General features: G+C 39.6%; 1 protein-coding gene across 1 annotated transcript in view; it reads left to right on the forward strand.

Moving 5' to 3' along the window:
- cfap74 (cilia and flagella associated protein 74) overlaps window positions 1-27,903 on the forward strand; it is a 170,049-nt gene that overhangs the window by 136,320 nt on the left and 5,826 nt on the right. Inside the window, exons 26-36 of the mRNA XM_048615184.1 lie at window positions 2,470-2,746; window positions 4,780-4,926; window positions 6,615-6,748; window positions 7,337-7,471; window positions 9,950-10,059; window positions 12,862-12,917; window positions 14,947-15,066; window positions 20,235-20,387; window positions 21,533-21,662; window positions 22,154-22,308; window positions 25,765-25,885. Coding sequence (XP_048471141.1) covers window positions 2,470-2,746; window positions 4,780-4,926; window positions 6,615-6,748; window positions 7,337-7,471; window positions 9,950-10,059; window positions 12,862-12,917; window positions 14,947-15,066; window positions 20,235-20,387; window positions 21,533-21,662; window positions 22,154-22,308; window positions 25,765-25,885 — 1,538 coding nt within the window. The remainder of the gene's footprint in view (window positions 1-2,469; window positions 2,747-4,779; window positions 4,927-6,614; window positions 6,749-7,336; window positions 7,472-9,949; window positions 10,060-12,861; window positions 12,918-14,946; window positions 15,067-20,234; window positions 20,388-21,532; window positions 21,663-22,153; window positions 22,309-25,764; window positions 25,886-27,903) is intronic.

The following is a 27,903-nucleotide window of genomic DNA, read 5'->3' on the forward strand; positions in this document are numbered from 1 at the left end:
AGATTTGATATGGACAATTGCGGAATCAGAACCCAAGGAGAAGGATCCGTATTGTAACATTACATGGCACTACCTGTTACTATATCAACAGCTCAAACCCTCTGCTTTCTGTCAAAACAGATAGGTAACTAATGCATGGCAAATGACTCAATTAAAATTTAGTGCACAATGATACTGATTGAAAAAGTCCTCATTGAAATTAGGTAAGGCAGTCTCAGTCTTGTGGGCAGAAGTTGGCAGCATTAAACTGTTTGTATTTAATGCATTATTGAGGCACTTTTACCCTACATCTGGTGACTGCTATACTTGATCTAGCAATACACAATGTTGATGTGCATTGTTGGAAATGGAAATAGTTATTTTCCACAATGCTAAGTAAAATGGGTGCTCAAATGTACTATAAATTGGTACTCACCACCATTCTAAAGCACTGTCCTGAAATATTACTATTTCAAATAATGTATGTTTAATAGTTGCCACAGCCTTCCCTCAAAAACACTTACAGCAGAGATAGAGGTCATATAACCACAGCAAGCCAACCAATTCACAAAAGGCACAATTTCATTTCTCCAAACATTCCACTTTCATAACAATAAAATTATATGTATTAACATTTATAGTTACACACATTACCAAGTATAAATGGTCACAAATAAATTCAAATTTTCATTAACAAAGCAGAATATATGTCTCCTCAATTCCACTTTCACCAATCTCTGTGCATGCAATGCATACATAGTCTTTAAATTATGCAGGTCTCTTAATGGTACGTGTGGGTATCGTCATTGGCAGTTCTTATATCTGTTTTTGAAAACAGCAAAAGACAAAGTGTGGAATGGTCAGGAGGCTGTCTGACATTTTGGTAGGTGTACATGGGTATCATCAACGTAGGCAGATTTCTCTGGGATCTTTTCAAATGCAGTTTGCTTTGGAACTACACAATTAAGAATTGTTCCGGACACCCTTTAATAGAACAGTCACGTTTCAAGCTGGTTTCACAACAAGGATTTTTTTCCAGAAGCTGGAGAGCTGAATAGAAAATCATTCTTTCTTTTAACAAGCTTTTCTCCAATTACAAATCCAATGCAACCTCCAGGTTGGCGAAATGCAGTTCATACATTGGGGTAGCGGAGATGGACAGGGGACAGGAGTGGCTAAAAGCTTACTGGGAGCTTACCTCCAGGTAGGTGCCCTCCAGCGTTTGCATCAGCCTGGGATAATTCTCTGGAATAAACCTTTAAAGGGCCTTAATTGGTTACCAGAAACTTGCACAGGCGGATAGCCCTTCCATTCCCCATCCCACGTCCAAGAAATGGCTGGGGAATAGGGGGCTTAGGGTTAGTAGTATGTCAGCTAATTTTCACATCAGCTCTCTTCCCTGCTCATTCTCATCAGGGGCTAAAAATCCCACCACATATCTTTATTTGGGGAATCTCTATCATCAAAGAATTAGATTCCATTTTCATAATGGAATACTTTAAATTTTTTTTAAAAATATACTTTAGAATTAATGGAGGGAAATTTGTCTTCAGTGAAATGGCCCATTTCACCCCCACCTGCCCCACCATGTTATAGAATACAGAGCTGTAGTGAAACTGTAGCAGGTTCTGCAATTCACATCAAGGGCCCTGATCAGAGTGCATTCTTTTCAAGGTGGAGCAGCTGGCCACATTACAACATACAGTGGCCAGCTTATTAGATATACAGAGACACGGGTTTAGGCCCAATCATGTGGCCGTGACAGACAGTAAGTAGCTAACCCGCTCATTACCTCATATAGATGAAGGTCAGGACACCAGACTTGAACAAAAAACAATCAGAATCACATTAGTCTGGCTGATTGTGAGGAGTGGAATATCCAGATCTGTTGGCTCGCACACCATGACGTTTTGTGAGGAGATTAAGAGATCTTGCATCACCACTTTCTCCCTTGAATCTGAGTGAAGTAAGGGTGTTGTGGCCCTGAATGGTATATTAATCCATCACCCTTTGGTGACCAGTCCAAAAATGTGTCACAATGTTCTTCAGTCCTTAATTTCTTAAATGAAATGTTGAAAATAGCTCAACCTCAACCTTATTGCTATCTTTCTATACTGTATTGCATAAATAAGATGAAGGCATCCTCAATGGTGTGGCTATTATTGAACCAGCACCTTCACAACAGAGAGGACAGTATAATAAAATGCTCCACTATTATAATATATTACATTGCTCGTACTGAATATTCTGTTTTCTACATCATTGTTACCTAAACGTACTCAAAACATCTGCCATTAGTATAGAAAATCAAGCAGTGCTATTACAAGTACAGGTATGATTGTAGCATATTAAACTTTCACCATTGCTAATCAAATGCATTAGATATCATCTCAAAAGGATCATTCTCACTGCTTAAGAAATCATTGATACTTTGATGCAATTACATTTCAATAACCAACATTTATCAATACACTTTGTTTTATTATTTAGGGAATTCAAGATTTCCTGTCAAGCTATTGGTGTCTTCCCTCCACTGAAGTTATCCCATTCAGTGATTCACTTTGCAGCTACAGCTTTAAATGATACATCTACCGTGACTCTGTATGTGGAGAATTCACACACCAGCCAAAATGAATTTACTCACCCCGTGCCGAGGATCGGAAAAGGAGAAACTGCGCCTGTCGGGCCAACATTATTTGAATTTGCCATTCCAGAATCTTCTTATTTATCTATTGCACCTGCTGTTGGAACTGTGATGCCAGGAGAGGTCAGAGTTGGTCCACAGCTTTTCCACAGAGTTCAAAGCAAACTGATCATGTGCTAAAAAGAAATTGTTTTGGTACTATGCTGCACATTTTACAACTGACCTCCCTCTCCTTTGAGACTCCCTTTAAACCAATCTCTTTGACAAATCACTGCTAATCTTTCTTTCTTTCCTTTCTGAGAAGGAGATTGAGGTATTTTGTTGTGGGTTTTACCTCTAGGAAAGATACTGAAATATTTTACATACAATAAGTGCGATCTACAGTTATGTTACTTATATTGTGGTTTTCATAGATCTGCAGAAGTTGATAATCAATTATAACCATCAGTGGTGAGCCAAATTCAGCATGTCTCTGGGAACTTATGCAGAGCATTGGCTAAACCCCATCTTTTCACCTCCATCACTTAGACTTGATTTCAGTCATGAGCAAAGGGACCAGCGTTGCAAATTAATCTAATTTTGCATCCTTACTAAACATACATACAAGGATAACTGGTCTTTGCAGTGGAAAAGTTCACACTGATGTGGAAAAAGTGCTTTCCTCATGTTGGAGATAACACAGTGTGGAGCTGGAGGAACACAGCAAGCCAGACAGCATCAGAGGAACAGGAAAGCTGACGTTTTGGGACGGGACCCTTCTGATGCTGCCTGGCCTGCTGTGTTCCTCCAGCTCCGCATTGTGTTACCTCTGACTCCAGCATCTGCAGTTCTTTCTATTCCTAATGTTGGAGTTGTTTTAAGTGATAGAGCGGAGTTGAAGGAGCATTGATGTGCATCAAGCTGGGCTTAACCTTAATGTGGAGACAATAAGGACTGCATATACTGGAAGCCAGAGTCTATAAGTTTGAGGCTGGAAAGGCACAGCAGGTCAGGCAGCATCAGAGGAGCAGGACTTCCAGCCTCACATCAATAGACTACACCTTAACATGTTCAGTGTAGGCCCTGCTTGATCAAAGGGGAACACATTCCCATGTGTCATCCTTTAAAATCAGTATCTGTAACAAATCACAATGTGAGGTATTTTGATAAAGATTACTAATCTGTTTTTCCTGCTTGAGATAAGCTTATACCTGTTTTTCTGCTTAGCAAATTATGTAAATATTGTCTTTAAACATGAAAACTCTGAGAATGCTTGACAGACATGTTCCTAATCAAGGAGAGAATGATGAATTCTATCATTTTCTATTTAAACAATGGCCCAGATCTTCCAGCCTTTGGATCGTCAGAAGTGAGTTGGCAGATGACCAAAATGGTAGTCGGGAGTCGGGACTGAATGGGAACTGCCCAAATAGTTTGAACTTCCAATGGACAGTTCTCCTTCTTCCCTGGACCCTCCAAAAAATCTCTAACCCTGAGTTAGATTTGGAGACTTTACTCATTTCTGATTTATTTACATGAGTAGTCACCCAGGAAATGGTGAACAAGAAAATCTTAGTCTAGCTCCTTAGTAACTGCACAACTGTTCTCTTTGATTCGTGCCCACTAATCCCTTCACCCCTTCCAACATGACCCAATCCAACCTCGCCACCCTAACCCTTTACCTCACCCACCCTACTCACTTACACACCAACACAGTCATTCATCCATTCACTCAGACACTGAGGAGCTATGGGACATTTAAGCTGTTACCAGAATACACAAACTGATGCCATAATAAGGGAGTGTGGTTCAGCGCAGATTTAGTTTGCTGATATCTCCAAACTTTCATGTGCTAACGGAGTCCTGCAGGATGTTCCTTCAGAATTTAGCCAGAAAAATTGGAGGAACTGGGCAGATTTTTGTCTCGTCAGTACCAGAAACAGGGGTTTTAATGCTGAACAGAAATTTGAGCCTTTGAATTTCAGCCCCAATTTTATGTGCCTATGTGATCAGCTTTTCTTCAAAAGTTTAATTTTTTAACAAGTTCTTTTTTCAAGTTTGAAATATTGTTGGCCTTTCATTGTACTGCTTTTCCATAGCAGTAATTTATTTGATTTGTTTGTCATTCACATTTTTTGTAATCTTAAAATGTTATCCATTCTATCTCTGAACCACAGAAATGTTTGGTACACTTGTTATTTAAACCAACACTACCAGACATACTGGTGCAAGAAGAAGCTGTACGAACGCTTTGCCAAGCTGCAGAAACAGAAAGGATTTTGGAGAAACAAGAAACTGAGAGCTCAGAATCAGATGATTTATCAGTAAGAATATTTTGAACATTTCATTTTGAATATTTGGAAACATTGTTTTTGAAATTGCATTTCACATTTTTTTCTGGCATGGCCAATAAGTATTAACTTCCAGTTTTGCCAGTTCACTTCACAAAACTGTTTTGTATGCTTAATTTTTTCTATTCTTATTGAGAAAGTTGATTTGAATTGACTGGAGGATATGAAGATAATTTTGGCAACTGCTTTGTGAATAACATTAGCAGGATATTGTCTTCAGTATGTAAAGCATGTGTGCAATAGACTGGTGAATTACTTGTACCGCATGGTACATATTATGAAATGTGTAAAATAAGCTAAACAAAAAAAGCATAGTTTACATAACAATTAATAATTTCTAATCCAGTTTTAGTGTAGTAACTATTGGTGGAAATGCAATCTGTGTGACTACAAACTCTTGGGTTTTTGTTAAAGAGATGAATTTTGAATTTTGCATTTTGAAAGTAATAAAATGTGAAATATACATGGGCTAGAGGTCAGCAGTCACAGTATGAGCAGAAGGTCAAGTCTGATAAATTTAGGAATGACAAAATGAGAGTTGGGTGACAAGATAGGAAAACATGGAACGGTCATCGTGGATAAAACTCTAGTGTATGTCTTTTCACCTATCAATATGTGGATAGATGAGTTCATGAATGCACATGACTTGACATTAAAATCGTTTGGCCATGGATTATGAATAAGCTGAAAAAGTGATGAAACAGATTCAGTAGCTATCTCTAAACGGAGTTGGATTCACGTTTGAAGGAGAAAACTCTTAACGGGGTTGTGAGGAGAAAGAAGTGGTCTTATGGGTTACTATTTGGAAGATCTGACACAAAATTGATTGACCAATGGGTTCCTCCATGCTATACTATTCGATGATCTGTGGTTACATCAGACACATAGAATATGTATTAAATGGCTTATTTGAGATTGGAATCAACATTTTGCAAAGCAATATGCAGAATAAGGAGATAGGACCATAAATGACTGAAGACCGAAGCTGAAAATCTATTCAGAGTGATGTACTATCTGCCGCATTTTCTGATGACACATTAAAATACAGTAGTGCCTATGGACATCAATGACTCTGGAGAGCACTGTAAGCTTTGAGCACAGTATCTCCCATTGTCATTGCTAATTTACAATTGGTGATCAAATCCAATGTTAAGTTACAACGCAGTACATTACATTGAGTGGTCCTGTTGGCAGAGTAGGCTAAGAGAACAAAGGTGCCTGGTTTATTATCACACCTTAAAATGACTCTGTTTATTACAATTCATAGGTTTTAACATTTGACCTTTCACAAACTGAAATGCAACTCCACACCCAGAGGAAAAATAATCAGCTTGATATATGAGGCCCTTTACAATTGACCAGCCCACTGATATTCAGTGTCTGCTTCTACATGTATTGAAGAAGGGCACAGGTAAAATACTAGAACATAGATGATACCAGTCAAGGATTCAATACTTTTAGAAAAGGACACAGTGCAAGGAGGAAAGAATATTACCAGAAAAATAATCGAAAGATTTTTTAAAAATTACATTTCAAGTAATTTCATTCTTTGTAGAAAATTTCTAAGGTTTCTATTATCCAAGTATTAACAAGTATTCCATCCAATGAAAGATGATCAAATTGGGGAAAATGTTCCTTATGTGCTTTGGTTTGTTCTGCAGAGCAAAAAGAGACCACTGCCAAAACAAACAGAAACAAGAAGAAGTAGCCCAAGTCCCCCTAAACCTAAGGAAACAAACAGTATAAGTGACAGCTCCTTGTTTGAACCTCCCAATCCTGTAAACATTGCTCTAGAGTAAGTAAAGCCACAGTTATTGTATGATTTTTATCACTGTTATGGAGCAAAGGCACTTGGCAAGCCAAATGACTTCCTTCTATTCTGCAAACATTCTATGATCTGATTCAATGAGGAATTCAGGGTACATCATTCATGATATTCTATTAATTCATTACATAGCTAGAAACTTATAAGGAGGATATGTCCAAGAGGTCAGCCCATACTGGTAGTGAGTACAGGTCTGTGCTCAGCGGGATTTGTGAAATTATCCCAATAGCGTTCAGATTGGGGGAGAAAACAATGTTTTCTTCACAAATTTTAACTTGCACCTTTAGTAAAAAAAATCAGTTGCATTGGCCAAAGACACGGAATACAAACATTTTGGGTTCAACCTCCAAAGAATGAGACAAGACAACCATGAAGCAGGGATTCCAAACCTTCATTAATGGCAAAAACCAAGGGTGCTTTAAAGGGGAATCGCTAATGTTATGTGATTATCCAGATGTGCACTTATAAAATCTTTCACCTTTGACAAGATCTAATTTATACCCCAAGGTTGAGAAAATAGGCATTCCTTTCAAATAATCCTGTCCTCTATTCTTTCAGTTCTGATGAATATAATGCAGCCCTTGCTTCACTGCTGAGGAATTTTAAGGAAGAATTTCATTCGCTTGTCATTCCCTGTTTTGTTCAATATCAAGGATCAACAGACCATAAAGCATCAGGTTATTCCCCTTACAGGTAAAATAGCATAAATGGTGTTGTACTTTCAATAAATCTTGTCTTGGCCTAACCGACTCAGCATATAGCTGTATTGTCAAGTGTTGAAACATGTAAATATGTCATCTACGGCCCTTATTTTTGACAAATCACAGAAATTACATAAGATATATAACACAGAAACAAGCTACAGGCCGAACTAGTTCATTCTGCAGCTTGTACTCCTCTTGAAATTCCTCTAATCTTTTCTCATCTAAATCTATCATCATTACCCTGTATAGTTTATGGAGTAGTGTAACTGATATTATATATGTAATGAAGGGTACTTTTCTTGGCAATTTTAATTGCATGGAGTCCAACTGTTTATAACTTCTAGCAATTTTATTAACAGCAATAATCACAAGACTATTCAATTGTTGGTATCTTTTTCTGAAAGTTTTTGGCAATAGTGATCTTATGTCCAACTTTTAGTGTTACTTTTAACCTGTTTTTTTAGGTATTGCTTAATTCATAGAACCATAAAACTCAAAATTCTGTTCTCCCATTAAACTGTGATAACAATGGCTTTTGATCACTGATAATTGAGTGACTATAACATCAGATAAAAGCAAAGCTCCGAAGAAGAGTCAGATTGGACTCAAAGCCGTAACTTTGTTTTTCTGTTCACGTGTACTGTCAGAACTGCTGAGTTTCTCCAGCACTATTTGTTTTTATTTCACACCATAGCAAGGGATAAGATCATATCAACATCATGAAGCAGAGTTAACTGGTCTTGTTTGTGCCATAAAATGGATCAGTTGTTTGGTAATACAAAATGTAATGGAAGGTGTATAATATAGTATTATACTTTGGAATTTGGATTTCAATAAAGACAGATAGGTGTTGATCAGTTCTGTAGAGTTAATCATTTTTAACCAGTTCATAGAAACATAAAAACATGGAAGATAAGGGCAGGAGGAGGCCATTCGGCCCTTCGAGCCTGCTCTGCCATGGATCATAATCATGGTTGATCATCCAACTCACTAGCCTAATCCTGCTTTCTCCCCATAACCTTTGATCCCATTCATACCAAGTGCTATATCTAGCCGCCTCTTGAATACGTTCAATGTTTTGGCATCAGCTACTTCCTGTGGTAATAAATGCCACAGGCTCAGTTCAGAAAATTAGCTGGAACAATGACCTAAGTGCATCCACTCCAAGAAAGCATTTGACTGCAGTCAAATATCTGGAAGATCCCCTGTAGTGTTAATAGATGGAATGTTTAACTTGCTGAGTTTACAACAGACTAAAAAGCCATAAGGATAGTTTTTGACTTTAGAAAAAAGTTTCAAGGTCTCAGTTCAGAGGAACCAGGAGTTTAGTTCAGAAGGGAGAGCAGTTTGTCCCAGCAGAGAGTCAAGTTTTATTTTGTGGGAACCAGTATCCTGTTTATGGAGCTTCTAAGCCAGGAGAGCTTGGGAAAGAAGTTTTCAAGTTTAGACCCTCAGAATTATGAAAGATTCATGCCAGTGGACTCAGAAAGGAATGAGAAAACTGTCTCTTCAATCCAAAGGAATAAAAAGATGAGGAGTCAGCTAAGTAAAAACTTATTGTTGAGATAGAAGTGAAATTTCTCTGCAGTTGAGAATCTGTAAAAGGATAGTGTTGTGGAACAAGTTGAAACTTTGTCTTGCTATTTGTTGTTAGGATCTTTCTCATTCTCACATATGCATGACTTTTTTTTGAAGTATAATAAACTTATGTTCCATTGTTAGAGAGCATCTGTTGCCTCATATAAGTAATGTATGGATTAAGTATATGATCTATCAAGCCAGATTTCATTCTGGCATGTGACTTATCCAATATTATCATCATAACAATAACTTGAGTATTGTTGGTTAAGAAAACACTTTTGTTGAAAGCTTTTCATCTTGTATTCATCAGGACTGTTGCAAGAGTACCATTGTATAGGGAAACATTTTATATTGTGTGAGATTGGTTGGCAAGTGGACTCAATCAAGTCTTTATCAATGAAAATGTAAAGCTTTAATAAAATATATCTTTTTGCACCAATACACCTTAGGATATGTGTTATCAATTTACAGGTGGTGTCAAAATTGAAAAGGGAGTTCAATATTTACTATGCACTTTACCTAAAATCAATATAGAAATGCAGCATTGACAGGTGAACAATAGAACAGCAGCAGTTACACAAGTATACTTTAAAGCCGTATATGATTTATCAATTGTGTTAAATAAACCTTATCCATTGATATTTGAAATAATAGCTTGTTTAAAGGGCATGTTATTGTTGAGGGATGAACAATGAAGTAGATTTTCAATGTAAACATGAAACCTAGGTAGTTCTTACACAACTAGTGCCTGATCCTAAATAATGAATTTTTGCACGGGCAAGAAATTGAAAATTTTCCTTTTGTTTTTACTCATTTTGTGTTTTAAAGCTATACTCGTATTGATGCCTACTGTGGAAATAATCATTGATACTTTACGTATTTGCAGCATCCATAACACCCTATATCTAAAGGTGAATTGCCCTATAGTTGCCCCACCAATAGTACTCATTTCTGGTAACAAACAGAATATGGTGGACTTTGGAGCAATTGCAGTAGGTGAGAAAAAATTATTTAACTAACTGATTATAGCTTTGTAATAAAACAAAGAACTGCAGATGCTAGAGAACAAAAGCAGAAATTGCTGGAGAAACTCAGCAGATCTGTCAGCATCTGTGGGGAGAGAAACAGAGTTACAATTTTTAGTCTGGTAACTCAAAACATTAACTCTGTTTTCTCCCCACAAATTACTGAGTTTCTCCTGCAATTTCTGTTTTTGATTATAGTTTTGGTTGACTTGCAGAATTTATGATGGATTTCATTGGGAGTGTTCAATTCTAATGCTTCCTGTTAATCTGGTAAACATTCAGCTGACAAAGGAAGGTGCATGACCCAGTCTGCCTTCCACAGCACACACAAGTGCAGCATACTTTCCCATCTACAGACCAACCTCTCAGGTGGAAACTGGTTCTTTTTTAATTAAACCAGCACACATTCATCTATACCACTAATTAAAATACCAGTTCACAAGCACTATCCACAAGAGGCAGTACAGCCTTAAGAAAAGGGCACTAGAAGCTGTTTCTTTTTCTGTGTTCAGAGATGCTATTACATGCCTCTGAACTGGAAACTGGGTTCATTTTCTCGTATCCAGAGATGCTTTTACACAGCACTGGACATTTTTTAACCACCTCTATCACTTGTGTTTTTGAATTAATTACCAATCTGCATACAAAGCTCATCAAAGGCAGCGCAATGGCCGTAGGTGTCGCTGGCTAGGCCAGCATTTATTGTCCATCCATAGTTACGGAGGTCAGTCAAGTGTCAACCACATTGGGCAGATCTGGAGTCACATATAGGCCAGACCAGGTAAGGATGACAGTTTCCTTCCCTAAAGTACATTAGTGAACTAGATGGGTTTTTCCTGACAATTGATAATGGTTTCATGGTCATATTAGACTCCCAATTCCAGATTTTTATTGTATTCAAGTTCCACCATCTGCTATGGTGAGGTTTGAACCTGGGTCCCCAGAACATTACCTGGGTCTTTGAATTAACAGTCCAGTGATAATATCACTAGGCCATCACCTCCCCACCACCAACTTACCCTTGTAACTTTTCACCTGTTATCCACCACAAATTAATAACCAATTTACATGCAGAGCCCGTTAAGAGCAGTGCACTGACACCAAAGGTGGGTAAAAGTGGATTTTTTTTTATATACTCTCTAATCCACCTAATAAACAGATGTTCTGACACACCATTGGAGCAGATGTGACTTGAACCCAGATCTCTTGGCTCAGGGGTAGGGACACTACCAAAGCACCACAAGAGCCCCTTTTTAAAGCAGCAAAAACTGCTTTCAGGTACCATTGAGAATGTGAGCAGATGATGGTTTCAATCCATTGACCTCTGGGTTATGGACCCTGCGTGGTCCTGCTGCGATATTCTACTGTATGAGTGGAAATGGGTTATTTTCCTTTGTTTTCAGGAATGAGTTTTCCTTCATATCTTCTAATCAACCTGTTCAGAGATGTGACTGCACACTTCTTGAACCCAAATCTGCTAGCTCAAGAGTTGAGACACTACAACTGCTCCACAAGACCCCATTGGAATTGGATTCTCATAATCTTTCCCTAATTATCAGTTGCTGTTGATCACAACTGGAGCCAAGATTAATCCATCTCACTCGTTTTGAGTAGAATGAATTTTTGGAATGGGAAGATGGTCAGCCAGCACCAAATATTTAATGTCTTTTTCCAGTTCCCTTTGGAAACCTGTAACAGTGATTAGGTTTTCTCGTGCTGTTTGATTTGAATGGACCATCTGAAGGGTCTTCTGGCACAGAGGCAGTGTCCATACCACTGGGTCAGAAGGTTCAGGTACAATTCCTACCATGGTCATGGAGGTGTGTCATAACCCACTAAACCAGTTGATTTGAAAAATACAGTCAATTGACACAACTTACAACATTAGTGTTTCATACAATGAAATAACCTTGAAAAGAGGCTGAAATTCAGAAGTTGACCAACATCTATCAGACTTTGCTTCAGCTAGCACCTCCTTGGAGGGAGGAAAGATTCAAAATATAGAATTCTTATTAAAGAGTTTCTTGAACAAATGCTTCAATATCTTAGTTAACAAGGTGTAGAGCTGGATGAACACAGCAGGCCAGGCAACATAGAGGAGCAGGAAAGCTGACGTTTCGGGTCTGGACCCTTCTTCAATATCTTAATCAGGTTTTCAGTTTGCCAGCCCCACAGTTGTGTTGTACACAACTTCAGTAGGTGTTTCATTACAGGTGGTCATTTCCTCCAGCTTCTTGCTCTTTGTTACAGCTCCCTGGCAAAAGTTTATTAGCTATAAGAAGAGATTGGACAAACTTGGATTGTTTTCACTAGAGCATAAATGGCTAGGGGCGACCCGACAGAAATACAAAATTTTAAGGGATTATGGATAAAATTGGATTGTCGGAGTCTTTTTCCCAGAGTGGAAATGTCAGATACTAGGGACAATAGATTTACAGTTAGAGGGAGAAAGTTTTTTACATAGAGGGTGGTGCCTGAATGTGCTGCCAGGGGAGTTGTTAGAAGCAGACCTGATAGCAACGTTTAAGAGGCATTTAGACAGACACATGGACAGGCAGGGAATAGAGGGGTACGAACCGTGTGTAGGCAGATTGAATTAGTTTAGAATGGCATCAACGTTGGCACAGACCTGATGGGCCAAAGGGCCTGTTCCTGTGCTGTACTGTTCTATGTTCTATGTCTGATGTTGAAGCTTTTTCTAAGGGCCAGTTTTCCTTAAGGATTTGTTACACGCTTTACATTAATACAATTTACTTTCATATTATTATTGCAGAACAGAGAGTGCTTAAAAGAATTGAGATTCAGAATATTTCTGAATACCACCTGAATGTATCCTTCTGTGTTATAGTCATACTGGATTCCTTCATCACCTCCAAGAAGTTTGTGAAAGGTGCCCTTGTGTGCAGGCTGAGTTTATACTGTTTTCATTTATCCTTTTGTTTAATCTCTTGTGGTCTATGCAATTGTCCAATTGAAAAAATATACCAGTATCTGTCAATATTTTATTTAATGAATATCCACAGGTACGTTAACCTCTACAAGACTCACTAATTAATCTCTGTGTGGAGAGCATTGAGTATGAGTTCCCTTGGTAGCAGCCATTGGCCTGCCCAGCTGGAAAACATCACCCTTTTTTTATTCATTCATGGGATACCTACAGCGATACTAGTCTGAAAACACCTGGTCTCGGAAGCTAAGCAGACTCAGGGGCCCTCTGGTGCAGTGGTAGTGTCCCTACCCCTCGACTGAGAGACTCTGAACAGGTTGATTAGTAAAATAGGTTCATTCATGGAATGAAGGCATCGCTGACCAGGCCAGTATTTATTGCCCATCTCTAATTGCCCAGAGGGCACATAAGAGTCAACCACATTGCTGTAGTTCTGGAACCACGTATAGGCCAGACCAGGTAAAGATGGCAGTTTCCTTCCCTAAAGGACGTTAGTGACCCAGATGGGTTTTTCCAACAATAAAGCAAACTCCGGGATGAATCTGTAAAACTCTCTCTCTCATCTTATTCTCTACTCCCAAGTCAAATAGACATTTTTCACTTACTATTTCCCATAAATATTCTCACAGGACATCCGTCATGTAGGGATCGTAGGAGTCTTGCAAGTTTACAATGGGTTGCTAAATTTCATTCTTACTTCAAGTTGTACATTAAGTTGCAGTTTTGATTAGGTTTCTTCACAGATTGATATTTTACTCTGTGGAGCACTGGAATGTAGATTTAAAAAGTCCAATATGTGTTTTCTCTTCATTTTTCCCTGGGATGTGGGCATTGTTGACAAGTCGAAAATTGTTACTTATCCTTAATTGCCCCTTGAACTGAGTGGTTGCTAAGCTCTTTCAGAGGGCAGTTAAGAGTCAACCACATTGCTGTGTGTCTGGAGTCACATGTAGGCCAGACCAGGTAAGGATGAAAGATTTCAATTCATACTGCACACAGTACTCCCTAAAGGGCATTTGTGAACAAGATGGGTTTTTACAACCAAAAACAATGATTTCCTGGAGACCATTGTGGAGATTAGTTTTTAAAAAAAAAACATATTTTACAAATTAAATGTAAATTCCACCAGCAGCATTAGCCTGGCCCTCTGCATTACTAATTTATTGAAGTTATTGCTGTACCACTAGCACCGAGGTATTGCCAAGCTGCTTCTCCACAGAGACCAAACGATACTGAGTGTAGAACAACCAGTCTTTTTGCTTCGATAATAGTATATCGCACAATGCAGAACTGAAAGGGTAGAGTTTAAAATAAGAGTATGATGATTTATTAAATTGCATAGCATTCACAGCACATAAACAGGTCATTTAGCTTTGATTCCTATGTTCCACATGAGCCTCGCCCTACCCAACATCATCTAACCTTATCCATACATTATTCTGGGATAGTAGGAACTGCAGATGCTGGAGAATCTGAGATAACAAGGTGTAGAGCTGGATGAACGCAGCAGGCCAAGCAGCATCAGAGGAGCAGGAAGGCTGACGTTTCGGGCCTGGACCCTTCTTCTGAAGTGTTCATCTGCTGTGTTCATCCAGCTCTACACCTTGTTATCCCATACATTATTCGATTCATTTCTCCCTTGGTGTGTGTTTGTTGAGCTTCTCCTTAAAGCTATATATAATCGTTCATCTCAACTACTTCATTTGCAAGTTCCACATTCTACTCATTCTGGGTAGAGAAATTTCTCCTGAATGGTTTAAAGGATTTATTAATCAGTATCTCATCCTTGATATTATTTATCTTAATGATTTCAGCATAATGAGCAAATGAAATGCTATCAGATTCATTTAACTGTAGGCCTTAATTTTCTGTAGTCTTATCCAAGTGAATCCTTGACTAACAATGTTACAGCTGAAATCATCTGTTCTGGATCCATGTGGACCCTTTGAATTGTTGAATTCTCTTCGATCCCTACAGCCAGGAGCAACTCACAATCTCATTTTTTCCTTCACACCAGCAAAGAGCAAAATGGTAACATAGTTTATTTTCTTTAACTTATTCATACTATGTCCAATGTACAAAACAAGGAACTGTAATCTTTCTGTTTCACATTTGTTTTCATTTCACAATAACAGTAACAGGACATGGTGCTGATATTTACTGCAGTACCACTCCCATTGAAATTTGCCACCCACATTACATACTGTTTGTGAAAACGCATGCATGCATACTGGGCATTGTGAGAGCCCATATTTTCTCCAATGGGGAAGGCCTGTCATAATCATTGGCTTTACAAGATTAATGTCCCCCAGACTGTAAACACTGCCCCCCAGCCAGAGACTGGGATCTCTCCATTGTCCATCAGCATCCTGGCAATGGTGACCACTGGCATTCCTATGCCCACAGTCAGTGGGAGACCCCAGTGGAAGAGTGAGTAAGGATTGTGTAGTGATTGTAACCAGGTAGATCTCATTGACTATGAGATCCTTGATTGGGATTGTTAACAGATATAAACCTTAGATTCAGGAGTCTCCTCACTTCAGGGACTAACCAAGCTGGCTGGTCACAGCTAGTGTACTGTGAACGTGTAAGTAAATTGTAACTTGGTGATGGTGTACCGGCCTCTGTGCAGCTATTTCAGCTGGGATAGGAATTGTATCGGATCCTGTGGGTGGGAGTTGTAGGGAAGATAGGGAGTGTTTTCTTCAGTGGCAGACCTCTCCACTTGCCAATACAAGTTCCTCAATCAGCCCCTGAATGCCCTTGCTCCCTATGTAGTTTCCTGGTGGCCATTTCCCTGCTTCTCTTTGGATAAATATCAGTGCAGTGGGATGAGACTGTAGAGGGTATTATTTGCTCATGTAAGGGTCTCAATTGGCATCTAGATAGGAAAGCGCCCACAGACCTTCCCGACCAGCACTGATCAGATGGAAGAAGGAAGGTAGTGAGATTCCCATCCCCCCCTCCAATCCGTATGCTCACTTGATTAAATGCTTCCCCAGTTCCAAATTCTCTGAATGGGGAGACATTAAATTCCACCCACACAGTGGGAAATATAAAGCATTTTCACACAGTTCAAGAGCACTTGGGTGAAGCAAATGCTTTTTGTTTACTGCTGGTGAATTCTTGGGTTGAAGAATGATGCCGAAAAGGGGCAGCAATAGGCAGAGTGATTCCTCAGCACATTGGTCTGAACCTGCCAGAAGTCCACCTGCAGGTTTGATTTGAATGGGAGCAATTAATTCAGGGTGGCATTCAGAAACCCTGCTGCTGCTTGCCTGATGAATTCTAGCCATGATGTGGAGGTGCCGGTATTGGACTGAGGTGTACAAGGTCAAAATCACATTACACCAGCTTATAGTCCAACAGGTTCATATGAAAACACAAGCTTTCAGAGCCTCACTCCTCCTCCTTCAGGTGTTAGTCACCTACCTGACACTAATTAGTCACTAACACCTGAAGGAGGAGTGATGCTCCAATAGCTTGTGTTTTCAATTAAACCTGTTGGTCTATCACCTGGTGTCATATGATTTCTGATCTGATGAATTCTGACCAGCTTTCACATGTAGTTGGTCTGCAGTTGATAAGCAGGATGGCAAAGCAGAAGCCTGAAGAAAAGGGCCAGGGGGCCAGGGAGAGACTTTGGCTAGCAGCAGCCCAGCAGAATTTATCCAGTATTGGATGTTGCATTCTCATTCTCTCTGGTTTCACAAATGTATAAATTTTATGAAGTTTTTGGTTCTTTCTTTGTATCACCTCCAGTAGTCCCTCAAAGAATGATCATTTAAGTCATCGAAGCCCTGGTTTTGTGAGGTGGATATTTCCTGTCCATTGCACGCAATTAATTCCTCCTTTCATCCTGCTGTTTCCTGCTTCACAAAATACATGAAGAGCAATTCACATATCCAGATAATTAATTCAGGCAGTAGTTAAAACAAAAAATCTTCCATTCAAAAAATCATTGGAAAATTCAGTTTAAAGTCACAAGCCCGAATTTTAGATCAGCTCCAAATAAAAATATAGTGGGACTTCTTTAAAAGCATGATGGCTCAGTGGTTAACACTACTGCCTCACAGCACCAGGAACCCGGATTTGATTCCAATCTTGGGTGACTGGCTATGTGCAGTTTACATGTTCTCCCCATGTCTGCGTGGGTTTTGTCCGAGTGCTCTGTTTTTCTCCCACAGTCCAAAGGTGAGGTTGGAGGGATTGGTCATGCTCAATTGTCCTCTAGTATCCAGGGATGTGCAGGCTAGGTGAATTAGCCATGGGAAATGTGAAGTTACAGGGATGGGGTTGGGGCTGGTTCTGGGTGGGATGCACATCAGAGAGTCAATGCAGGCTGAATGGACTGTTTCTGCATTGCACAGATTTTATGATTCTGGTTTCCTGTCAGCCTAGCATTATGTACCTGGCTACTTTATAACCATTTTATAACAATGAGAATACACAGATTTCATTCCTGAAGAAAAACTCATGCATCTGGTTATTTCCATCTCATTGTTGAGTATTAGTGTGTTAAAACCAAGGCTAATATTTTGTGTAAGAGGAGATTTAGACAAACCAGAAAAAGCTTTTCAAGAATTCCGTTTACCTAACGGAGAGTAGAGACCCTACACAAACACATCCACCCAATGTTCCACCCTCGTGTCACTAGCCACAACAACTAGAAATTTACCCCGAGAGCAGTACCTTTCTAATTACTCTGCAATGGATAGCTATTGTGTAATAAGACAGACAACAGGGCACTTAGGAAGAACACCTTAATTATAACTGTAATATCCTGAAAAAGAAAGCTTTTCATATTCTTGAACACTGAACAATTTCTTCTCAGAACACGTTGGGCTTGGTTTTAACTGTGTGCAAGTGAATAGGGCTTTGAGCGACAGAAAATTTCACCCATTGCCTTTGTCATATAGCCAAATGTGCTGAAGGTACAAAGATAGGTGAGAGAGCATGTTGTGGGAGACAAAAAGAACAGAATTATGGTACTGTTTCAGAATAAGGACCTCCCATTTAAAAGGAGGAATTCCATCTCTGAGACATTATGGAGTTCAACCTGGAAAAGTGTTAGATAATGCAGTTGATGCAGATAACAGGCAAGGCATTACACTATGAATGTTATGACCCTGGGAAGTACTGAGGATCAGAGGGACTTTAGTGTGCATACCCATAACTCCTTGAGCAGGACAGGTAGCCTGCAGCTCACTGCCTGAAAGGGTGGTTGCCTCAGACATTTGCATAACATTTGTTGTAGTCTTTCACACTTTTAGAATTTTGTGACAGCCAGGATCTTTGTAATTTAGTGATCCTATTCAACTCACATCTTTTGTTACCTTTCATGAAAAGACATTGAGTCCTGAAGAAGGGTAATACCCGAAACATTGACTGCTCCTTTCCTCTAGCTGCTGCCTGGCCTGCTGTGTTCTTTCAGCCTCCTGTTTGTCTACCTTGGATTCCAGCATCTGCAGTTTTTTTGTCACTAATTGAGTTTCAGTGTCTGGCTGGCTCAGGGTGAAGCAGAAAGGCAAGTCGACAGAGACATGATCAACTCACTTTGTCGACAGTCTCCCTTAACAAAAGAACTTGTGAATTTCACATATGGCTTTGATTGTCCATATTTTAATTAAGTGTTTGATTGATTTTCAAGACTGTTTAGAGGTGATATTGCTAAAGTCACATGATATATTGTTAGTTATCTTAAAAGCTATATCCACTTCTAAACATTTTTAAGTTTGTAGTATCTTCAAGTATGTTGAAGAAATGGTGTTACAGTCAGTTATTTTTGAAGTTATGAAAATCTAACAAGTCCAATCAGCTGCTTGATATTTAAAACCAGAGTTAAGTGAAGATGGTGCTGAAGTGGATTGAAATAGTCAAGTAAAGGGTGTTAGACAAGCCAGCAAGCATGAGATAGATGAAACTACCGAAGTATTTTACAAAGATAAAGTTGAAGGAAATAAACTAGAAGATCCTTACTAATAATATATAGGAATGATACAACTTCATAATTTGTGAATAAGCATGTTAAGAATGTAAGTTTCAAACAGTAACTTAATGATGTTCTATCATAAACAGAGACAGAGGAGAGAACTTGATAAAGTACAGGATAATTTTAGTGGCTCATCACAGCAGTTAGTGAATAGTATAAAATGCTGTTTAGACCACACCTGGAATATTGCATGGGATTCCAGTTACCACATGACAGGAAAGAATAATTGCATAGACAGGGTAAAGAGGAGATTTACCAAGATGCTGCTTGTGCTGGAGGATCTGAGCTATAAGAAAACATTGGATACGCTGTGGTTGGTTACTTGGAACAGTAAAGGTTGAGAAGGAACCTGATGGAGGTGTCTAAGATTATGAGGGGATAGAAGATACATTTTTTTCCAATAGTAGAGGGTTCAATAATCAGGGGACGTTGATTAAAGGTAAGAGGTAAAAGGGTAAGAAGAGAATTGAGATTTTGTTTCACTCAGAAGGTGCTGGGAATCCGGAACTCACTGCCTGCAAAGGTAGTTGAAAGAAACTTTCATAAAATTTGAGCAGTATATAGATATTCACTTGCATTGCCATAGCCTCCAGGCAATGTGCCAAGAGCTGGAAAATGATATTAATGCGATCAGATGTTCTTTGACTAGTGCAGTCATGATGGTTGAATAGCCTTCTCCTGTACTGTAAATGTCTATGAGCCAATGAATTAATCTTCAGAATTCTCTTCCTCAAAGAGCAGTGGAGATCACACCATTGAACATATTTTCAAGGCTAAGCTAGCAGTGCTTTGATCTACAAGGGAGTCAGAGTGAATGGGTAACAGATAGAAATGTGAGGTTGAGACAATAATCAGATGAGTCATGATTATATCGATTGATAGAGCAGTCCTGACAACTAAATGGTCTACTCCAATTTCTCAGATTCTTATATTTTTATATTCTAATACTCTGTCAACAGGGTATAGAAATATAAGGGAAATAGAAGTATACGTTATAACCAATGTTTATAAGCAGAGTATAACTTGCATAGCTCCTTTCTTAGATGTTATTTATCATGACTACCCACCCATTTTTAATGTAACAACTGTGTTAGGAATATCTTTTCATTGTAATATAGTGTTTAACAAATCCCCGTGTAAAGTTGGAGAGTGAATTACCTGTATTTACTGAAATCCCAATTTGAGATGATCTATCATCTTTTCACAGTACTACGAACCTTTGGAAATCTGCAGTGTTAAAGGAAAGCTTTCTCTAATCCTGACTGGATGTGGTATAGACCCATCAGTGACATGTTCTGTAGAAAATGTATTGGATGTGGGATATGTTCTTGCAAATCAAAGCAGAACAGTGACATTTCAGGTAACTGACACCAAAGCTACTTACTTCCATCTTCACTCACCAGATTTTCCCTTTCTCTTTTTTCTTGAAGATGTTAATTTTTGTTGGTATATGGTTCTATGATGCTTGACAATGAATAACAGTTAAGCCCAATTCATCCCTCTTCTTACGTCTATAAACCTGCACTTCAAGCAAGGCTCTCTAAAGATAATGATCATATACAGGTAATCTGACTGATTTCTCCCTCCCTAACCCATGTCAAAAAGAATAATTGCAACTCCCTAAAGGCAGTTAACATCAGCGAGCAGAGCGCAGACTGAGTGCCAAATATGGTACCTTGGTAGTCTGATTCAGCTACTCATTAAATAATCTCTATACGTCAACTGTACCTTTTATAAATAAAGTTTCAGAAATACATTATTACTTGCACAGCAAAGTCTGCAAATTAAAATATGATAATAACTATATTTTGTTGGTTCAATATAAATTGAAATTCACAAACTCATTTTTTGTATTCAATGCTAATCATATATTTTACTGCAAATCAAATCATTTTTGCTGTTGCACATAACCAGTTTTCCGTATATAACTCATTTAACCATGGCCACAACCCAAATAATACATAAGTTTCTCCGTCATGAACTTTATCAGTTCTGTTTTCTTTACAAATTGCAGCAAAGTTAGAGTAATTATAATATGAAATGTTAGGATTAATTTAAAGAATTTGTATTCCCTCTAAATTGTTAAATTCTGATGTTAGTTTGAACATTTAATCCATCACATTATGAAGTGTCAAAGAGACAGAAGTTCTTCCTTTTGCTGTCGTTCATTATTGAATTCTGTTACGAGTACAAATTTATTCTCAAAAAAGCTTACTGATTTAACATAAATTAACCAAATTGGCCTTTCTGAAAAAGACTGCCCAAAAAGGTTGACTAACCTAAGTACATCTGGGTGCATTATATAATTTCGCGGTACAACTAAGGCATTAAAACTACCTGAAGACAAATGATTGAAATCCATCTGCGGTCCATTCATTGCAAAATACAAAAAAAAATTCACATGCTGATTTGGGTTGGAAATGCTGTCTGTAAATCCCACTATTTCTGTCTGTAAATCCATTGTTTTCAATTTAGCTGAACTTTATTAATACATCACTTTGACAGCTGGAAAATGCTACAATCCTTAATGTCATGTTTAGTGTGAAGCTGGACAGCCTGTCTTACAGCAAGCACAGAGAACAACAGGTGCTGCCAGAATTCTTGGCACCTGATCAAACATCTGGTTCATTAGTGGGTAAGTAAGTTCTGATTCTCTTAATTATTTGAAGCCATTTTCAATACAGCAATTTTATAGCCAGACAATTCAAGTGGTTCAATTCAACCAATTTTACTGCATTTTCACTGACTTTCTCTCCTGAAGTCAGAAATGCATTGGCGAGTTAGAGCTACATAAGCACCTGGTTCCATGTATTACCTTACCTGAGTTCCCCTTTTTTATGTGCTCACCCAATGCCTAGATATGTAGATTCCTGGCAGCATTGCATTGCTGGATAACAGTCAGAAGTCATGTGAGAAATGGAAAACATTGCCTATTATTATAGCGCCTTCTTTGTCATGATTTGGTCAGCTCCTGCTGGCTGTTTTATGAAGTTGAGTAATATTTAAAAGCTATTCAGGATTCCCAGTGAAACAATTGAGATTTTGGGAAGAGATCAAGAATAAAAGTAACCAAATATAAATAAAATGCAACATTTTTAATGCATTTTTTTTTTTACATTCTGCCAGGTACTCAAAATTATGGGGATCAAAGTGTCTTCAGTGTCTCTCCTATTAAAGGGTCCGTAGGCCCAATGCAGAGTCAAGAATTTGAAGTCACTTTCAGTCCTGATCATGAAAGTCTGTACTACTCAGATGGCATGCAAGTGGAGCTGTTTGACAAGGTAACTGGACAGCACCTCCTATCTCCAGAAAGGTTTTCTGTTTACAATGACCTTTACAGTATCTGTAGTTGCATTATTGCACTCGGTTACATAGATCTTGTTTCTATCGTGGAAACATTGACCGAGGATCCCCTGGGACTTTGTTTGTTGTTGATTAATGTGTGCTAGGAAACGATGTGGACAGAACCACGTTCATTTCTGACACCCCACACTCCAATAGATTGAAATGAATTTAACAACCAACATTGCTTGTTATAAAGCTTACGTAACATTATTGTGTAGCATAAGGGGAGTTGATGGCATTATGGTAATATCACTGGGTGAGCAATCCAGCACCCAGCTCTGGGAACAAGGTTTCAAATCCCACCATGATTTATGTTGAAATTTGAATACAGTAACAAAAAAAACTGGAATTAAAAAGCTAGCCTAATTGTAATCACTGCTGGTTACCATAAAAACTCACCTGGTTCACTAATGTCCTTTAGGGAAGGAAATTCTTACATCTGACATACACGTGACTCTGGACCCACAGCAATGTGGTTGAGTTTGGGCAATTTGGGATGGGCAATAAATGCTGACCTAGCCAGTAACAGTCACATCCCATGAACAATATAAAAGGAACTGCCATCTTGTCTTGGAAACAATACAAATTCTCAAAGCAGACATGTCAATGAAAGGTTTCTATTGTGCTGCTTATCAGAATGGCAAAATTTTTTTTTTCTGAAGAAGGGTCTCGGCCCGAAACACCAGCCTTCCTGCTCCTCTGATGCTGCTTGGCCTGCTGTGTTCATCCAGCTCTACACCTTGTTATCTCTGGCAAAAATACATCCTGGATTTAAAAACAATTTGGCCCTAGCTTGATTAGTTTGTTTGGGTGTTTCACGGCTTGAGAGAGGAACCAAGCCATACATTTCATACTGTCTGAGCTACGTGCAAATTGGTATCGAGACACGAGAGTAAGGGAAATAAACACGTAGCTAAAAGAATGGTGTGGGAAAGAGGGGTTCCTTTCGATGGGGCACTGGCATCAGTAGTGGAACAGGAGGGATCTGTACCATTGGGATGGTCTCTACCTGAACTGAGCTGGGACCTGTGTTTTGGCATAAAGGGTAAATAGGCTTGTCAACGGGACTTTAAACTAGAAAGTTGCAGGGGGAGGGTAAAACTTCCCCCAGTGTGGAACAAAGCAGCAAGCTAACATCTGTAGGCGTAGATTCCACTGTGTGGAAAAATATGAAAAAAAATGATGGGAAAGGAGAACTCAGGATAGATTATTAAAGTCTCCAGCACAGACTCAAATATGATAGAGTGTTTGGAATTTGCCTCCTCCCTCCTCAGTATCCAAGGGCCCAAACATACCTTCCAGGTGAAGCAACACTTCACCTGCACTTCCCAGAATCTAGTCTACTGCATTCGCTGCTCACCAATGTGGTCTCCTCTACATTGGGGAAACAAAGCGTAGACTTGGTGACCGCTTTGCAAAACATCTACGGTCTACTCGCAAAAAAGACCCTGAACTACCCGTTGCCTGCCACTTCAATGCACCACCCTGCTCCCTGGCCAACATCTCTGTCTCTGGCTTGCTACAGTGTTCCAGTGAAGCCCAATGCAAGCTGGAGGAACAACACCTGATTTTCCGCTTGGGGACCCTACAGCCCTTCGGATTCAATATTGAGTTCAATAATTTTAGGGCCTAAACTCTCCCATGTCCCAGCCCCCCACCCCACACACCAGGCTTTGTTACCACACAGCCTGCCATTACACACCCCCTGTTGTTAGTCACTAACAGTCCCTATTAACAACTATTCACTCTCCGAGCCTGATCGTTAGCAACTCCTTTGTCTGTCCAACTGTCTTTCTCTCTTTTTGGGCTCTATCCTATCGTTTACTCCCTACCCCACCCACCTCCCTATTTTCTGCATATAAACTGATGTTTTCCCAGCCACTATCAGTTCTGAGGAAGGGTCACTGGACCCGAAACGTTAACTCTGTTTTCTCCTTCACAGATGCTGTCAGACCTGCTGAGCTTTTCCAGCAACTTTGTTTTTGTTCCTGATTTACAGCATCCGCAGTTCTTTTGTTTTTTTTTATCAAAAAGCTACTTAGGTAGCAAGACTCCTGAAATAGAATGAGTGGGAAATTACTAATAAAGCCAATCTGAAATTCTAAAGTAAGGGCGCAAAGAAACCAAAGGTCTCCTCATCATGGCATGCTTTGTTAAAGATGCTTAAGGTTTGCTGTGAAACTGAATAATAATACCTTAAGACCATATAGGAGCAGAATTAGGCCTTTCAGCTCGTAGAGTCTGCTGTGCCATTCGATCATGGCTGACATGTTTCTCAACCTATTCTCCTGCCTTCCACCCGTAACCTTTGATTCCCTGATTAATCAAGGACATATCTATCTCTATCTTAATTGCTCGTAATGACTTGGCCTCCACGGCTTTCTGCGGCAATGAGTTCCACACTTTTCAGCACACTCTGGCTGAAGAAAATCGTCCTCAACTTAGTTCTAAAGAGTCATCCCTTCACTCTGATACTGTGCCCTCATGTCCTACTAGTGGAAACATCTTCTCCATGTCCACTGTCTCCAATCCTCTCAGTACTCTGTAAGTTTCAATCAGATCCCCAATCCTCCTTCTAAACTCCATCAAGTGTAGACCTAGAGTCCTCAACCGCTCCTCGTATGACAAGCCCTTTATTCCTGGGATCATTCTCGTGAACCTTCTCTGGACCCCCTCCAAGGCCAGCACGTCCTACTTTAGGTTCAGGAGCCAAAACTGCTCACAATATTCCAAATGCAGTCTGACTAAAGCCTTATGCAGAATCAGCATTACATCCCTGCTCTTGTATTCTAGCCCTCTCAACATGAATGCTAACATTGCATTTCTCTTCCTAACTGCCAACTGAACCTGCATGTCAAACATAAGTCCCTTTGTTGCTTCAGATTTCGGAAACCTTCTCCCATTTAATAAATAGTTTACACCTCTGTTTTTCCAAACAAAATGCATAACCTCATACTTTCCCACACTGTATTCCATCTGCCACTTCTTTGCCCACTCTCTTAGCCTGTTCAAGTCCTTCTGCAGCCTCCCCACTTCCTCAACACCACCTGCTTCTCCACCTATCTTTGAGTCACCTGCAAACTTAGCAACAATGACCTCAGTTCCTTCATCCTGATCTTCAATGTATAACATGAATAGTTGTGCTCCCAACACTCACTCCCTGTGGAACTCCACTAGTCACTGGCTGCCATCCTGACAAAGACCCCTTTATCACAAGGCATTTGAAAGCACAGAGCTCCAATTGAAGGTGATGGCCTTTTCACTTACAGTGTGGCCCGGTGACTGAGTAAATCAGTTTATAAACTGCTCAAAGCCACAGCAGCATTTCTCCTTCTGTGTTTATAAAGGAAGTTGATAGACAGATTATTGTCAAATAATTAATCTTTTTGCAGGTTGCTCATACGATCCAGTTGAAAGGAGCTGCAAGAGAACATTTGATGTTTGTTGAAGGAGGAGACCCAATAGATGTTCCAGTTGAATCTTTAACCATCCTACCAAGTTATGATGTATCAGGTATATATGTACCTAAATAGTGGAACAGGAATAGGCCATTTGGTCCCTCGAGCCAGTTCCACAAATCATTGAGATCAAAGCTGATCTGTGGCCTAACTCCATAAATCTGTCTTTGGCCCATATCCCTTAATACTTTTGCTTAACAAAAAATGATCTAACTCAGATTTAAAATGAACAACTGATCTAACATCTACTGCCATTTTGTGGAAGAGAGTTCCAAACATCTATCACCCTTTGTGTGTAGAGGTGCTTCCTAACATCTCTCCTGAACAGCCTGGCCCTAATTCTCAGACTATAACCCCTAGTTCTAGAATCCTCTGCAGTGACTGTAACGAAGTCATCCAGGTGAACCTCATAGAATATGAGTTCCCAATTGGGGCTGTTAATCTGGTCCAATCAGGGAGCCCTGGCTGACAGATATAAACAGGAGTGTCAGAGGTTCTTTTCATTCTGAGAGCTGTCTCCGAGGGTGCTGGATCAGTGTCAAGGATTTCCACGTATCCTGAACAGAGGGTATCTTGGTTTGCCCATGGCAAAACCCCAAAACAAAGCCGAGCCTCAGCCAAACAGTTAATATTTTTTTCAGGATACAGGCCAGCAAGCCATTGTAGTTGCTGCTGATATGCGGACTTGAGACAGCAAAAGAGACCCACTAGGCCTAGATGAGTAAGAGAATCATAGGCCGGTATCTAAGAGAGTGCACACCGTGGAAAATCCACCTATATCTGGCTTAGAACAGTTAAATTGTTTAGCAACATTCAAATCAGAACCAGTCAACATAAATGTCTGGTTAAATGGTCACCATCTAATGGAAGTCAATACAGCCCTGGCCGTTTCAGTGACCACAGAAACAGTTTTTAACAAAATTCACTCTGGACTCCAACCCTTAAGTTTGTGCAAGACATCAGCCAGACTGAGAACCTATACTGTGGAACCTTTACAGATTAAGGGAACAACTTTGATTCTGGTCTCTTATGAGAAGCAGCTGGTTCAGGTACCACTGACTGTAATATAAGGCTCAGGCTGAAGCTTAATGGGATAAAACTGGTTGTGAAAGATTCACCTAGACTGGCTCAACATTTTTCAATTTTAGAAGAATGGCTGCCTGAGTGAAATATTAACTAAACACCTGGAAGTTTTTCAGGAATGTCTAGGGACTATCAAAGGGGCCAAGGCCACCTTGTATGTTGACAAGGAAGCAATCCCACAATTCTGCAAGGCCTGCCCAGTGCCATTTGCCTTACGGGCAAAAGTAGAGGCAGAAATCAAAAGGCTGGAAAGTGAAGAAATCATCAAAACAGTCCAGTTTGCAGAGTGGGCAGCACTGGTCGTACCAATTGTGAAGCCTGACAGGTCGGTTCACCTTTGTGGGGTTTTAAACAAACGGTAAACTGCGTTTCACAGCTGAATAAATACCCAATCCCCCACATAGAGGATTTATACACAAAACTAGCAGGGGGCGCTGTCCTTCACAAAGGCAGACATGAGCCATGTTACTTGCATTGGCAGTTCACTGAGAATTCCCCGGCATATACTACAATTAATACCCATAACGGTTTGTACCAATAGACAAGACTGCCATCTGGGGTATCATCAGCCTGTGTAATTTTTCAGTAGACAATGGAGAACATTTTACAAGGTCTATCCCCAGCTCGCCATTTATCTAGATGATGTGCTAATAACAGGGAAGACTGATAAGGAGCACTTAGAGAGCTTGGACATAGTCCTTCAACATTCCTCCAGGTGAGTGTATGCCTCAGGAGGGAAAAATCTGTGTTGCAGGCACTCCAAGTGACCTATTTGGGGTACAAGTCAATAAGACTGGGTTACACCTGTTGGAAGATAAAGTGAGGGTGACACTCCCACATCTGTCCCAGAGCTTGGGTCTTTCCTTGGGTTGGTGAGCTATTATGGAAAGTTCATACATAACCTGGCCTCTATCCTGGCACCTTTTCATCAACTTCTTAAAGGGTCAGCCTTGGAAATGGTTGAAAGGTAACAGATTTATGTTCCTCTGA

The sequence above is a fragment of the Rhincodon typus genome, chromosome 31 (genome assembly GCF_021869965.1).
Source record: "Rhincodon typus isolate 14 chromosome 31, sRhiTyp1.1, whole genome shotgun sequence".
NCBI classification, from domain to species: Eukaryota; Metazoa; Chordata; class Chondrichthyes; order Orectolobiformes; family Rhincodontidae; genus Rhincodon; species Rhincodon typus.